At 39.8% G+C, this 15,183-nt stretch overlaps 2 protein-coding genes across 2 annotated transcripts; one reads left to right on the top strand and one right to left on the bottom strand.

Annotated features, from left to right (window-relative positions):
- Window positions 1-709: 709 nt before the first annotated feature.
- On the top strand, window positions 710-5,585 carry rab8a (RAB8A, member RAS oncogene family). Its single transcript, XM_084056493.1, has 8 exons — window positions 710-862; window positions 2,206-2,266; window positions 2,363-2,423; window positions 2,630-2,707; window positions 2,803-2,892; window positions 3,003-3,068; window positions 3,163-3,213; window positions 3,543-5,585. Exons 1-8 carry the CDS (start codon window positions 739-741, stop codon window positions 3,630-3,632), a joined length of 621 nt encoding a protein of 206 aa, XP_083912619.1. The 5' UTR covers window positions 710-738; the 3' UTR covers window positions 3,633-5,585.
- Window positions 5,586-6,961: 1,376 nt separating this feature from the next.
- cib3 (calcium and integrin binding family member 3) lies at window positions 6,962-13,324 on the bottom strand. The gene is made up of 6 exons (XM_084057402.1): window positions 12,290-13,324; window positions 11,551-11,585; window positions 10,944-11,055; window positions 9,653-9,800; window positions 7,330-7,525; window positions 6,962-7,091 (listed from the first exon to the last, which is right to left on the bottom strand). The coding sequence occupies exons 1-6, from the start codon at window positions 12,338-12,340 to the stop codon at window positions 7,070-7,072; spliced, it is 564 nt and encodes a 187-aa protein (XP_083913528.1). The 5' UTR covers window positions 12,341-13,324; the 3' UTR covers window positions 6,962-7,069.
- Between the last annotated feature and the right edge of the window lie 1,859 nt (window positions 13,325-15,183).

The following is a 15,183-nucleotide window of genomic DNA, read 5'->3' as shown; positions in this document are numbered from 1 at the left end:
TGGTTCCCAAACGTTGTAGCTCAAGACCCAAAAGAGAAATTAGACTTTTGCCCAGGACCAAACTAGTGAAAATAGCAGATGTACAAGCTCACAACGGGTCGCTTCATTGTGAGCTTGTAGATCTGCTATTTTCACTACTTCTTAAACTTTGTATTTATTTATTTATGGAAAGTATTTGATTTTTTTAATCTGTAGGAAACGGGAAAAGGGACATATTTTCTCGACCCACTATTTGGGAAACAGTGGTGTATACAGTGGTGGAATGAACAGGACAGCAGATAGTCCCTGCCCATCAGGCTGAAAACCCACCTCTTCAGGATCTACCCCCTTCCTCTTGCCTTGCCTACAATTATTTGTACGAGCTCTTGTTTTATTGGATCTTGTTTATTTGATACACTTATTTGTTCTAGCTCTTGCTCATTTGATTTTCCTATTTGTCTCATCTGTTTAAGAAAGTAGGATACATTGCACTTTTACCATAGCGCTAGGTATACTCTTAGTTGCTTGTTTTAGAAGAGAATGCACATAAGACTTCTGGTGACTAGTAGTTTCATTGCCTACCTATGTTGAATGCACTTATTGTAAGTAGCTTTGGATAAAAGCGTCTGCTATGACTGTAATGTAATGTAATGTCATGTCTATGAGCCAGTAGTTGGAGTCAGCCAACGGTAGGGGGCGTCTTTTCTGTACATTCAGTTCAGATCTTCTTCGCCGGGCGGGATTTCCGCAATATCAAGAATGGCGAAGACGTACGACTATTTGTTTAAATTACTTTTAATCGGGGACTCCGGCGTCGGGAAGACCTGTGTTCTCTTCAGGTTTTCGGAGGATGCCTTTAACTCAACGTTCATTTCAACCATAGGTACGTCTTTTTAAATCTAAACTGACCCTTGTGTGTGTGTGTTTACAAAACATCTATATTCTGTCACGGGGAGGGACAGGCCTATGTGCTGGAAAGGGAAGCTACGCTAGCTAGTATGTAGCACTGATACATGGCTGTCATGGATGAACTTCAACCTGGTGTTTACACTGTCTCCCCCTTTGGTCCGTACATCTACATGAACGTTCAGATTTCATAAATAAAGTGCTTACCTCATGGCCACTGATGTTGCAATTATGTTCGGGCCCTCAGAAGCACCCGTATATTTCGTGTTGTTCAATAAAAAGCATTTTAAGCCGATCGGTGGCCATTTTCTCCGTATTTCTGCCATACGCTTTCATCTACGCGACCCTATCGGTTGGTAGGTGTATGGCACTCTGATACATTATAACTCTATGAGAAAATGGCCACCGATCGGATTAAAATTATGTTTATTGAACAATACGGAAGATACAGGTACTTCTGAGGACCCGTACAGAATTTTAACATCCGTGGCCATGGGGTAAAGACTTTATATTTGAAATCTTAACGTTTAAGTAGATGTACGGACCAAAAAGGGAGAAAGTGCAAACGCCAGGTTGAAGTTCATCCATGACGGTCGTGACAAGACGACCGTCGTGTGATCCATGGCTAGCTACTAGTATGCTACTTGTGTTTCCTGCTGTAGCAGTGACGTGATACAGGTGTTTGCTAGTGGTTTAACTTCATAACTTCATCGTGACAATGTTCTAGCGACATATTAGCAGTTAAATGATGATTGTCAGGTCTGTTTTTTTAATACAACATGAGCAGCTGGTTGGCTAATTTTAACGCGTACGTTGTGATAAACGCTCACACACCCGGCAGCTGCTGCCTGACAGCTAGCATTTAGCCCACAACGTTAGCCACTTGGGCTCAGTCTACAGTCTGGACTGAAACCGCACAGTCACGATATACATCAATGGTTCTCAAACTTTTACATTTGAAGGACCATCCTTAACTCTGACAGTGTACAAAGGCGGGTCCATTTGGTTCCATTTGTACACTGTCAGCGTTACAGACTTGTAAGGGTCCATTTAAACCCCCCTAAAGGAACTCAGAGAGTCCTTGGACCCCACTTTGAGTACCACTGATATACATAATAACACTGATTGATTAATGCTGGACAGTAATACGAGTTAATTCCTTCTCTTCATGTCTAATGTCCAGTTTGTCTTGATGACTGGGCTATAGTTCCAGACGCACTAAATAACTTAAACCCTGTCTGTGGTGGTGGTGGTATATCTATCAACATAGAGACTTTATGATTATAATAACTATTGTGGTTGTCCCTGTATTCCCTCCAGGCATCGATTTCAAGATCAGAACGATAGAGCTAGATGGCAAGAAGATAAAGTTACAGATATGGTAAGTTATTCAGACATGTCGCAAGATTGCACTACTTTAGTTTGGATGAAAAGCTTTTTGGTGCTCATAACTGTCAAATGTTGAACATGTTTTCAGGGACACAGCCGGACAGGAGCGTTTCCGAACAATAACAACAGCCTATTACAGAGGAGCAATGGTGAGTGTCAGAGTTGCCTTCTACTTCTTTATGGGATTTATGGTGGTCAGCATCCTTGTCAGTGGCGTTCCCAGGAATTACATTTAGGGCAGGCGAGATCCCCCCCCTCTCTATTACCCCCAAAAAAGACATTTCAACTCAATCGAAAACCTATGTCTTTGGAAAGAACTTGATTTTTTTTTCTTTTTTCTCTTCTGTGATGGCAGGGCATCATGCTCGTCTACGACATCACCAACGAGAAGTCTTTTGAAAACATCAAGAACTGGATAAGGAATATAGAGGAGGTAACACTAATGCAACTCATCATTGCGTGAACTCAAACAATCTGTGAGACTGAAGCATGGACATGATGTTTATGTCTGTCTTTTTACTTAATCAGCATGCGTCGGCAGACGTGGAGAAGATGGTCCTCGGCAACAAGTGTGACATCAACGACAAGCGGCAAGTGTCGAAAGAGAGGGGAGAAAAGGTGAGGCTTTCCGATGAATCATTTTGAAAATGTTGTGTGTGTGACCATCATCATGATGAGACCAGACTTCTGACTCCTTTTTTAAATAAATTGTTCTTATTTGCACTCAGCTGGCGTTAGAGTATGGAATCAAGTTCATGGAGACCAGTGCAAAGGCCAATATCAATGTGGAAAATGTGAGTTCCCTTCCTCTTAGTGAAGTGTGTTTTGCATAAAAACTTTGAAGGAAACTTAACCAAGTTGCATTCCTCTTTTTGTTTTTGCTTGTAGGCGTTTTTGACACTTGCAAGAGATATCAAATCTAAAATGGACACAAAATTGGTGAGAACAACCTTTTATCAGTTGATTTGACTCCGTACATCTATCTGTTATATCTATTATATAAATGGCTATGCTGTCATATACACTACAGTAGTATGTATACTTTTGACTTTGAAGTTCTGAGGTTTAGATAGTTTAAGGCCAACAAGTTCCACTTTTGTTTGTATAGAAATGCACCCAAACAACTTGTTCGAGCTAGGCGACGACACCATTTGAAGAAACCCTTACTTTCAGTGTGCTCAGTCAGTTCCTACTTTCAATGTGCTCAGTTCCTCGTAAAATAGCAGAACGATGACCTGTTCCTTTCTGTTTTAATGTCTGTCCTCCAGGAGGGTAACGCGCCGCAGGGGGGTAGCCATGGGGTCAAGATCTCTGAGCCTCAGAAAAAGAGCAGCTTCTTCCGCTGTGCATTGCTCTGAGGTCTGAGGGCCTTAGATGCCGGCCACCAGCAGGCCGGTAACACCTGGACTGTGCTTGCACTCCTTTACTTCCTCGCCCTGTCCTTGCCTAACTCTGGCCTGTGCTCCCAGTCCATCCCCAGCTGTCGTCCTGGCAGGTAGAGGGGAGCCTCTCCCTCCGTTCTCCTATGAAGACTTTTGGTGCTGTAGCTCCTTTGACTTGCAGAACACCAGGGTCTCCACGGGTTGGACTGCCTAGTAACTGGGGAAGGACAATTGCGGGAGTGTTGTCTAGATATTACATATCACACGAAAGGCGGGCTCTTCCTTCCTGTTGTTAAGTCTCTCTGCTTCATGGTCATTCTTCCACCCACCTAGTTGCACAACTTTAATGGTGGAGCCCCTAATTAGACAATGGAAATATTTAATTCATCTAAAACATTTGGGGATTGTAATAATGTGATATTTAGATCTATTTTTATTAGTCCTCTGCTCTCATTCTTGTGGCAAATGCCAACCAGAGGCTGACTGGCTTGTCGTCTAAGGAAACAGTTGCTATACGTGTAGTGTGTGTGTGCACATCTGCATCCTATTTCAGGAAAGGGCAGGGTAATGAATCAGTTGCATAATGCAGTCAAGGAACGAAGAGTTGATTTCAAAAATGTACTTTATCCAACCAAATTTGACCTTTTTGGTTTGCATGTAGTCCTTGACAATCATTTGGAGTAGCTGTAAGAGAGAAAAAATCCTGTTCCATCCTGCCCTGAACGTTATTCATGTACTTATTTTGTGATGATGGAGATGTTTACCTCACGTCTGTGTCTCCAAGCCTTAAGTAACTTTCAAGTGCTTGAAGCCTGGTTGGCACCACTTACAGTAGGACAACATTCCAGTTTTACATGATTTTGTTTTTGTTTTCAAAAATAGGTTCTTATATCAAAGACATTTCAACTCATGCGTTGCAGAGCATTGTTACAATGGATAACATTTTATATTACAATGTTAGTCCCGGTAAGTATACAATAATACTGTGCAAGTCCTTAAAAAGAAAAAAAAATCTTCCTAATACATAATGTTCTTACAAGAGCACAGGAACACCATTGTAAGCATGTATGTAAACCCGATAACACATAGGTTGTGTTGCTACACAATTGTATATAAATAATGCATTAAGTACTTGCTCAATATTATTGTGTACTTACTATCCATACCCATGGATTAGACCACTGTAAAGACATGTTTGCTTGCATTGTATTTGACCTGTTTAGAGGTGCAGCAGCCTTCAGTTAGCTGTGATTCACGTTCAAGCTATATGACGTCTCTGGTTTCAACAGCAGCAATTAAAACTGTATGCAGTTCACTCTGGGTATCAACTGACAGCATTGTCACTGACATGTTACAGTGTGAACAGGTGTCCTCCCTCGTCTAACCCATGCAATCCCCCTTGCACTTTACCAGTAACGTGTGTTTTGTGTGTAGTCTGTGCCAAGTGATAGTTTCGCAACACAAGCAAATTGATAATCTAATGGACCATAATGGTAGCTATATTGGGCATACCTAGTTATTCCTTCAATTTGACTATAACTCTTTATAAATGAACATGTTCTCTTTTGCTATTCCATGCCTTTTTGTTCCAAGGTCCCTGTGTTAATTGGGAAGGATGTTCTTAATATGTTATAATAGACATTAAAAACAGAGAATTTGCTAACTTTTGTGTGCTACTGCTCTGCCAGGTTCTGCTTTACTTAAAATGTGATATTTTCTTGGCTTATGAAGTCAAGTCAACATCAATCTAAACCTTTTTTTGTTAGTCGTCAGTCTGTTGTTTGACAGCTAGGTGGCACCATTGGCACACTATTGTCACCATCCAAAATCAAAACAGTATTTTATTTTTTAAATGCAAGTTAAAATGTATTAGATGTGTGATGTAAACTTTGGCTCTTGGTGAGTGTTAAACATTTTCATTTGATGGCATTTTCTCTCATTTTCTTTTGTCCCTCCCATATTTGCTCCTTGTCTAAAAGACAAGCTTCCGACAAGATGCACAATATTTGAGAGGAGATCCTCTTTGCTAACCTGCACCTTTCAGTATCCTAGGACCTTATGACTACCACACCACAACCATTTTGTCTTAATGCCTAATACTCAACTTCTCAAATATTTGAGCTATGCATTGTGAAATTTGGACCTCTAGTGTTTTTAGACATCCATGTCAACACACAGTTGACAAAGTGGGTGTTTCGTCAGTTATTTTGTTTCGTTGCACTAAAGCCAAAACAGGATATAGGGACCCACATTAATAGAAAACTGTAGTGTAGTGGTTTATCGGTGAAAGTTAGTTCTTGGATTATGGAAGATTGGTACAGTATGACCAGAGTCCATTAAGCTGCAGATAAACTGTGGTTCCCTCATTTGAAGGATAGCTTTAAATTTAAATGTAAAATGCAGACTTTGGCTATACTGTATTTAGTTGTAGTATTTAGCATTATTGTCAAATGCTTCCCCTCTTGGTTTTTAGTGACTGTCATTAAATTCATGTCATTAAATTCCCTTTTTTTAAGTGACCACATTTTTATTTCACTGAAATGTGAAGAACACAGGACAATAAAAAATACATTTTGAGCAACAAAGTAAACCGCTGTAAATATCACATTACATAAAGAGAACCTCTTTAATTGTACTGTATACTTTCTAAAACCATATGGAAAATGGATCTACAATTTGTAGATATGTGTACTTTTGATTTAATAAAATAAGATTCTTAAAAATGAAAAAGGTAGATCTTTATTTCACCTGAAATGTCCTTAATGGTTTGAGTGCAAATTGTCAGAATGATATCGGAAAGTTCTCATTGTCAGTTGACCTCATGGTGTCACAATGGAGCGTGACTGCTTTAATGAGACAAATGTCTCCCTCCATTGGCCCTCTATGGCCTATTGAAATATTCTGGCAGATGTTTCCTTTATGGACGGATGTAACTGAGCCTGATAAATGCCAACGCAAATCTAATGTTGACGGTCATAACTAATGAGCCTTGAACTGAAGGGGCAATGAGGGATATACAGTACCTGAGTAGCATTATTTCAACACTGCTGTTTACAGGTGTGACCAAACAACATGGGCTTGCAGGAGTCTTACTGTAATGATTACAGCATCATGAAGCTTGTAATAATATCAGCTAAATGCATAAGAAGTCAAACTTTGAATAGAGAACACATTGGTGGCGTTGTCCTCTCTCACAGTATGGTGAAAATGAATGTAGTGTTGATCATTTCCATGAGACGTGGAGGCTTATAAGTATGCCTGCTTTAAGCCTAATTTCGACACCCCTAATTTCGAAACTCGACACCCCTCATACGATGAAGTATAAATTAGGTTAAATACTATAATCTGAGGATGCAGCAGTCTCTGCAGTTCATCTCTGACCTCAAGACAGATGGAAGTATGGCACCATGGCCTCATATCCTTATGTGGAAGGTGCTGTGGAGAGAAATTAAAATAGAACTGGTTTGATTTCATTCCTGGTTTCCTTTGTGGTCAAAGTTATAGTTATATCCAAATAAGAACGTTGGTACAACACTACTGTATAACAATACAATAATAACACAGCTTTATATATATATGTATACTATATATATATATATATATAATGTATCTACTGAAACTGAGGCAACTTATTTCCCCCCATTTAAATGTTATTATTACTATTTAGGACTACCTGAGGAAGTCCGGCGCTCTGACAATCATGTTCTGGAAGTCCTCCAGAGACAGCCGGCCGTCGTTATCCAGGTCCGCTTCATCCAGCACTTTCTCACACACCATCCTCACCTCGTCCTCCGTCAGCTCGTTACGGGTCAGCCTGTTCAGGGTCTTCTCCAGGTCAGACCTGCAGATGAAGTCGTCGTCGTTGAAGTCTTGTCGGAAGTAAAGCAGAGTGAGTGAGTTGGTCATACAGTCTTTAGCACCACGAGTTTCAGTATTCACCTACAATGTGTGTGTGTGTGTGTGTGTGTGTGTGTGTGTGTGTGTGTGTGTGTGTGTGTGTGTGTGTGTGTGTGTGTGTGTGTGGGGGTGGGTGTGCGGCCTTGGCCTGAGAGATGTCAGAGTTGAATTTTCTTTAACTTTTTTTCTGAGTGACACCCAGTGTATCAATGGAGATAGAGACCATGGGAGAGAGCGAGAGACTGAGCTTGCCGTTTGTGAGTTCCCTGAAATATAGTCTTATACGTTCTGGACATACACAGGATTTTCATATGCAGGAAAATCTTCCAGAAGGTATTATGTTTTAATGTTGCTATAGTATAGGCTGAAAACACAGTTGTAAAGGCAATCATACAGCAGGCTGGGGCACAGAAGCCGTTTCCATGTTTACTCATAGAGCGCCTGGCGTTTACACGCCTGTCTGCCTATTCACGCTCCCCATCTGAACAGACCTGTCAACTGCACAGTGTCTCTCGGAGCGTGAGAGACATGGCTTGAGTAATATGAGAAATCAATAGCAAATACCTTAGACAAGACATGGGGGAATTTGTCAATTTGTCATTTTTTGCCAAAAACTGGAGGCTGATAATATTGAATAATAGATAGTGTAGGTAGGTTGATATATATTATTTTATTACCGGTATATCAATTTTTGAGAACTAAGCTCATCCAATGAAAATAATTGTCATGGTTCAAAATATATTTTATTTTAGGTTCAAACAATCTTCCCTCCACTGACTCAAATCATTGGGTAGCCGCAAATGTAGAATCGCACCTTCACTACCTCCCAATTCTTCTGCTTCATATTGTTCTTTATAAATTAGAATAAAATCAGATATAAACACTACCCAAAGGATAAGTTAATCTTTTACATTGAACCCGCATCCAACATACCCATACACAAACACACAGCCATTAGCTGGACAGGCCTGAGGGCACAATGGCAGGATCTGGCTGTTTGCCAGCTGTCATTTTGCCATTTTTTTGTGCCATTTGTTCAGGGACTGGAACCTTCTGGAATGGATACTTGTCTGCTTCTCATTTTGCCATGGTTATGTGCCATTTGTTTTGTTCAGGGACTGGAACCTTCTGGAATGGATACTTGTCTGCTTCTCTAACCTCTTTGCTATCTACCGCCCAAGTTACACACCTATTATTTCTACCTGCCCACGCTAATGCCACTCTGACCCTAGCAGGCTACAACCGCCCCTGATTACACGTGTTCATTAGTTTTCCTCATTACAGTTCGCTGAAACCTTCTTAATGAAGATTTTCTTCCTTTTTTTCCCCTTTGGGTTTGAATAATGGATGAAAACTTTCATTGACCCATGACCATGACTTTGTGTATGCAACAAGTTCATCTGTCGGCGCTGGTTAATTAGGGGGACACTGGCACTGAGCACAAACTGGGCTTTCACAGGCCGTTCTTCTCAATAATGGGCTAGTTAATCATTTATAACTTTCCCTGTACCATCCATCATGCTCCATAGCTTCTTCCATTTAAAAGGAATGTCGCCCCTCTGTTTGCAAGAGTTATGGCAGTGTAGTATCTGTACATTCATTGTGGTTGTTACTGCAGAAGATGAAATGAATAAATAAAATACATTCAATATAAAAATATCATTGCTGTCGGGCAGAAACCTCTTATCTCCATATTCAAATGTTTTGTGTTTTTTCGTAAATGAATGCCCGACTTGATCATACTACAGCGTCGTATGACGCTGAGCTTGTAGATCTGCTATTTTTTTTATTTTAATCCTGAGAAGTAACGAGTAACAGTTTTGGACATATATGGTTTCACCGACAGAGATATAGTAGCAATAAAATGTACTATAGATACAGAAACAAGACACTTCCATCTCAGGCAATGCAATTCAATGTCATCCATTTACTGTACTTTAGCATAACATTTTAAAATCTTGAAAGATTTGGGGAAAATGCATTAGACAGAATTCCCTTAGCCAATCCTGATGTGAATCAGATGCTACAGTATATTTGGCTTTTTGTTATTGTTGCGGCTACATCATTTGAACAATAAAATGTCTGAAATTATTGTTTACCATAGATTTTAAAAGCATAGTATGCCTTCAGGTCACGTGGAGCCATCTCACTCAGAACTGAGAACATATCCAGGAAGTCATCCAGAGTCATATTTCCTTCTCCATCCTCAGAGAATACCTCAGCTATCCTTTGACGGAATGGGTTGTCCTAATCACAAGAGAAAACAACCGCTCTTAAAAGTAACCATGATGCGATTGGAGTTTAGTGACTGGATTGGAGTTTTTTAATGTATGTATTATATTGCCATGTACAGTTGGCTATTGTGAATCGTTTCTGTAGTTAGAAAGACAAACCAACATTGCCTAAAGGATATGACTTCCTTTATTTCTTATACATTTCTTCCCTAGGCCATCAGGAATACAAGAACGCTCGTCCCAAAACATGCTCGCCCCGGGTCAAATCTGGCGACCTCGGAACGATCGCCACCAGGCATTCCTAAACGTAACCTCAGTAAAACTATGCCTAAACTTAACCTTATTCCTAAACGTAACCTCAGTAAAACTATGCCTAAACCTATAAACGTAACCTCATCAAAACTATGCTTAAACCTAACCTTATTCCTAAACGTAACCTCAGTAAAATTATACCTAACCCTAAACGTATTCCTAAACTTAACCTCAGTAAAATGGATTCAAGAATCCAAGAACCGCTGGGGGCGAGCAGTCCGCGAGAAAAAATGGGGGCGAGCGTGTTTTGTGGTAAGCGTTCTGGTTACCGGCCATCAGCAGCCTAACTCAAAGTTTTCTGCTGCAGATACTGAGGATCCAGTAAAAACATTATCCTAAATTGACATGAATGCATGACTGAAGCAGAACATTCACAGCCCAACAGTCTCCCTACTCTCATACGGTCTCTAAAGCCTAACCACTTAAACCCTCTAGTCTTAGTGAAATGGATCTTAGTGAAATGGACCTGAGTTACTGTAGTAGTGGGGAACACTTTTTTATGTCTACCCCAAATCTCTTTGTTTGTAGCTATTTTTTGCCAACTTTTGCCCCCAGAATATGGATATGCTAGGGTTTAAGTAGCTAATTTATACTTTGTTGTACGACTGTGTTGCTCGACACTGTCGTATGACAATATACGGTAAATTACGTTTGAAGCTCGACCCAGTGTGTAAAGAGGCGCATAATTGACTGGGGTCCCCTCGAGTGGACTTTCTTCAAGTTTAAAAGAGTCGGGTAACACATAACCGGTCAAGGACCGCTGTCGATTAGTTGGCCATTAATTATTGATGAGTGACACAGGGAGAGCGGGGTCTGTGGGGTGCGTGAGGGCCACTGGATCTACCTTCAGCTCTGGCATGCTGCCAATCAGCTCGTATGGTAGCTTCACATCTGGCTGGCCGGTGTAGTCAAGCGGCACAAGCTGTGGTGCCAAATCCCGATAGCGATAGAACAGCCTATGTTAAGGAACGTTTAGAAAGATGTTACATTCAATATTGAATTACAACATTGCATAACATTTGTGTGTGTGTGTGTGTGTGTGTGTGTGTGTGTGTGTGTGTGTGTGTGTGTGTGTGTGTATATATATATATATATATATATATATATATATATATATATATATATATATATATACACACACACACACACACACACACACACACACACACACACACACACACACACACACATATATATATGTATATGTATATATATATATATATATATACACACACACACACACACACACTTTCTGTAGCATTTTTTACAAGAGAGAATTACAATGTGCTTTACTTGGAAAAATATAAAAGGGTATATTTAGATCACTGACCAGGTAAAATCACATCGGTCTCCTGATATTGTTAGTTAAACTTTAAGCAACAATAATATTTGGTGTTATGTTATTAAGCCAGAACCATTTTACCAAGATTTTTTAAAAGTAATGAACTCACCTGAGAATTTCCTTTCTTGTAAAATATGTACAATCCTGCAAATATATATTATATATGTTATAACATATATAATATGTAATGACATACTATCATGAAACCAACAATATGGGATACATGAGAATGGATAACACTTTTTTTTGCAACAGTAGCCTATGCCTTTTTATGTTGTAATAGTTCTTTATACATTGTATCTACAATATAAACAAATATCCTTAGCAAAATGTCTACAGATTTACAGTCATTTGTATGGAGCATCTATATAATGTGCAATGAATGACAATTGTTCTGAACTGCAAAGCCCTTTGATTGTGTAGCTACTTTGATGTTAATTGGAAAACTTCTAAAGATGAAGACCAGTTCCAAATGAGGCCAGATCTTCAGATGAGGCTGTGAAAGCCAAAGCTCCTAAATCAACAAATGCCACCAGACCTCCTTTTGGGGCCTTTTGATTTGAATACGGCCAACAGGAGGCTGTGCTCTGTGACATCACAAACACCTGGTCCCTCTCACTGCTTTAGGTCTCGTCTGTTTTCTGAGCAAACAGATGAGCCAACAAAAGGAGTTTGACAAGTCTGTCAATACCTCTGATGTATATTTGTCCATCGCTAATTTAGACAATGGGTGAAATAGCAGTGCTGTGCAAACCGAGTTGAGCAATTTGGCTCAAACAGCAAGCTAAAAATGTATCTTCTTTGAAGATGAGACCAACATAGTGAAAGTATAAAGGTTTATCACTGACCTGATATGCATCTAGCTGTTGCGCTGTAAAGATGGACTGTTTATTCCCCATGTCTGAGCAGACACATTCCTAAGCTCATGGCCATTGCAGCTCCAACATGAAATGCTTTTGAACAGCCTGTGGATATGTCAGATATTAAATAGTGGGACAAAAGGAAGGGGTGCCAGTGCCAAAGAGGGTATCAGGTGTCAGGCAGCCATAGAGCCCTTTGGTTCTCCATTATAATGGCAGCATTTCATCGTTTTCTCCAAAGTGAATAGCGGCCCCTTTGACAATGAGCAGGGGCTGTCGTCCGGCATCATGCCGAGTGGTATCAACCCCCTTAGTGCAACTCTATGGCCAACGCCTCGCTCAGCACTCAGGTTACACATGCTTTAGAACCAGGGTTTTGTAGTGGGCATAAATAGGCTTTCTGATGGTAGACAAGTATTGTTTTAGCTGAGAACTTCATTGTTGTGCATTTATTTGGCAAGAGGTCAGATAAGTAATGTAATGGTTTGAAAAGGGTTCTAAACTTGCACAAAATCCAATCTTTATAGCTGTTATTTGAAGTAGAATAGTTTCCCTTTTTCATGCAAAACAAACATGCTAGACAGACATTTTCTTGTATTCCATGTATTAGCTAAGGTTACAACACTATACTCTCTCCCCAGAAATAAATTAAGAGTCATAAACCATCATCCTTTCTTTTAAATAATACGCATGAGTTATGAGCAAACAACGAAAAGAATAGTTTCTTAAGCTAACCCTAAAAGCTCACAGCATTCTGAACCACTCTGTGCTTCAGCAATAACTTTTTGGTAAGGTCTATGTCCGGAGGGAAAGGTAGTGAACAAACAAGATGGATTATAGGGAGGAATAGTCTCCTACAACTGACAATAAGGCACAATGACAGGATAACAACTACAGTAGTGTTAAGTACAGTACTACTAAAATTTGAATAAATCTGTTAAATTATTCTCATTGGAAGTATTGGGATTTTGTTTGTTTATTTGTTTTTAACTTTGAGCTAAAATTAGCTTGTTAAATCTAATAGCTTCCATGTGCAACACACACATTTTATGTAATTAAACATGTTCATATTTCTTTTGCCAAGGTGAGGCCAAAATTAGAACAAAACTCTCTCTATTCCAGTCATACAGATGTTTCACACCATGGCTCTGCAGGAGTCTGAGCATCTATAAGAGGGGTGGAGCTGTGTGTCCGGAGCTTATCTCGCAAACCGCTGGACCGATCAGTAGCAAATTGCCCACAGAAGTAGATCCACTGTTTTTAATAGGAAGCGACCCATGTCCATCAACCTGCTTGGAGAACCCAGATAGTAAGAATGTCCATTGTCCAGTAAGCCCACTGACAGCTCTTATAACAACATCTTTTCAAGTCATCTGGTCATGGATCACCATCCCAGAGTACGCCTCATATCATCGCTTTTATCGTGAGACAAGCTTTTGTTCTTCTCACTGTAGCTGCTGTCACTATAGATAGGTGACATTAGGAAACAGCTGAGTCAGGGTCCTATTACAGTATATTGTGGGTGGGTGGGTGGGTGGGTGTGTGTGCGTGTGTGTGTGTGCGTGTGTGTGTGTGCGTGCGTGTGTGTGTGTGCGTGCGTGTGTGTGCGTGCGTGCGTGTGTGTGTGTGTGTGTGCGTGTGTGTGTGTGCGTGTGTGTGTGTGTGTGTGTGTGTGTGTGTGTGTGTGTGTGTGTGTGTGTGTGTGTGTGTGTTTGTAATCTATGTCAGGAAATGAGGGAGGGAGTATCAATCAGGGAAATAGTATGCAAAATATGCATATAGTATGCAAGATATATAATAAGAAAAAACATTTCTGAAAAACAGAAGAAAAACATCTCTGGACCATTATTTTAAAATATGTACATGTCTATTTTTTTTTTTTTTATAATTATTGTATCCAAAGGGGTTACCAACCCAACACATTCTGAAGGTTTCATCGCCCTCTGGTGGTAATACTCTCTCTGTGCAAACTGTGGACTACTACATTTGCAGGAACAGCACCTGTTTTGTCATTTTGCCCTTAAGAAGTGTTCTCTTCAAATTTGACGGAAGCCTGATTTTAACAGGTTAAGACCAAGTGATATTTTCTTCTGGTCCTCACATTCTTATTTTATTTTTATTTGAGTGAGTAACATTTTTTTTTCCATTTATTACAGGTATCGATTCTAAAACAGTTTAAAGTGTTCTGTAACTTAACTTAACAAATAAAACGTTATTTTAACCAATCATAAAATTGGTGTTACATCCCTCCAGTAGAGTTCTGAAGACTTGGACAATCATTGCTAAGGCACATTGAAGCTGTGACACCTTACATGGTATTTTCATTTTAAATGTTCACCTGTCTATATAAAACAGTCACCTAAGTGGCCAGTGCTGCCTGGCAGTAAAGTGAATTGGTGGCAGTAAAATGAACATATCAAAGTGCAGTATAATATTGACAATTAGCAGTAAAAATCAGATATGACAGTGAATGGAATCTGTACAGTCTGTATCTGCAAACTGTAATCCTGTTACAGTTTATTTTTTTAGCTCAGAAGCCAAGTTTTCCTCATGACCTGTCACATTTCACCACTTTGTGTAGCAGCCCTCTCTTTCCTTTCTCCAGTGAAATATTTAGTAAAGCAAAAATGCTGAAAAACGAATCTGTTATGATATTATATTAAACGGACAATCTACTTTTAAATATAATTCACATATGTTATTCCTATAATACTTTTCTTCTTACATTGAACAGTAGTTCATGACATAGGCATTCAATGGTTGGTTTTAGGCCCTGCCATGCAAGCAATAATGATCTGAGAGTCCAAATGCACGTCTACTGCTGGACAGTTAGAGAGACAAAACATTTCCAAATCCACACACTACTCATTGAAGAGTCGTTA

Source organism: Gymnoscopelus microlampas (genome assembly GCF_963454915.1).
Source record: "Gymnoscopelus microlampas genome assembly, chromosome: 5".
In the NCBI taxonomy this organism is placed as follows: domain Eukaryota; kingdom Metazoa; phylum Chordata; class Actinopteri; order Myctophiformes; family Myctophidae; genus Gymnoscopelus; species Gymnoscopelus microlampas.
This window is presented reverse-complemented; position numbering and strand designations above follow the sequence as displayed.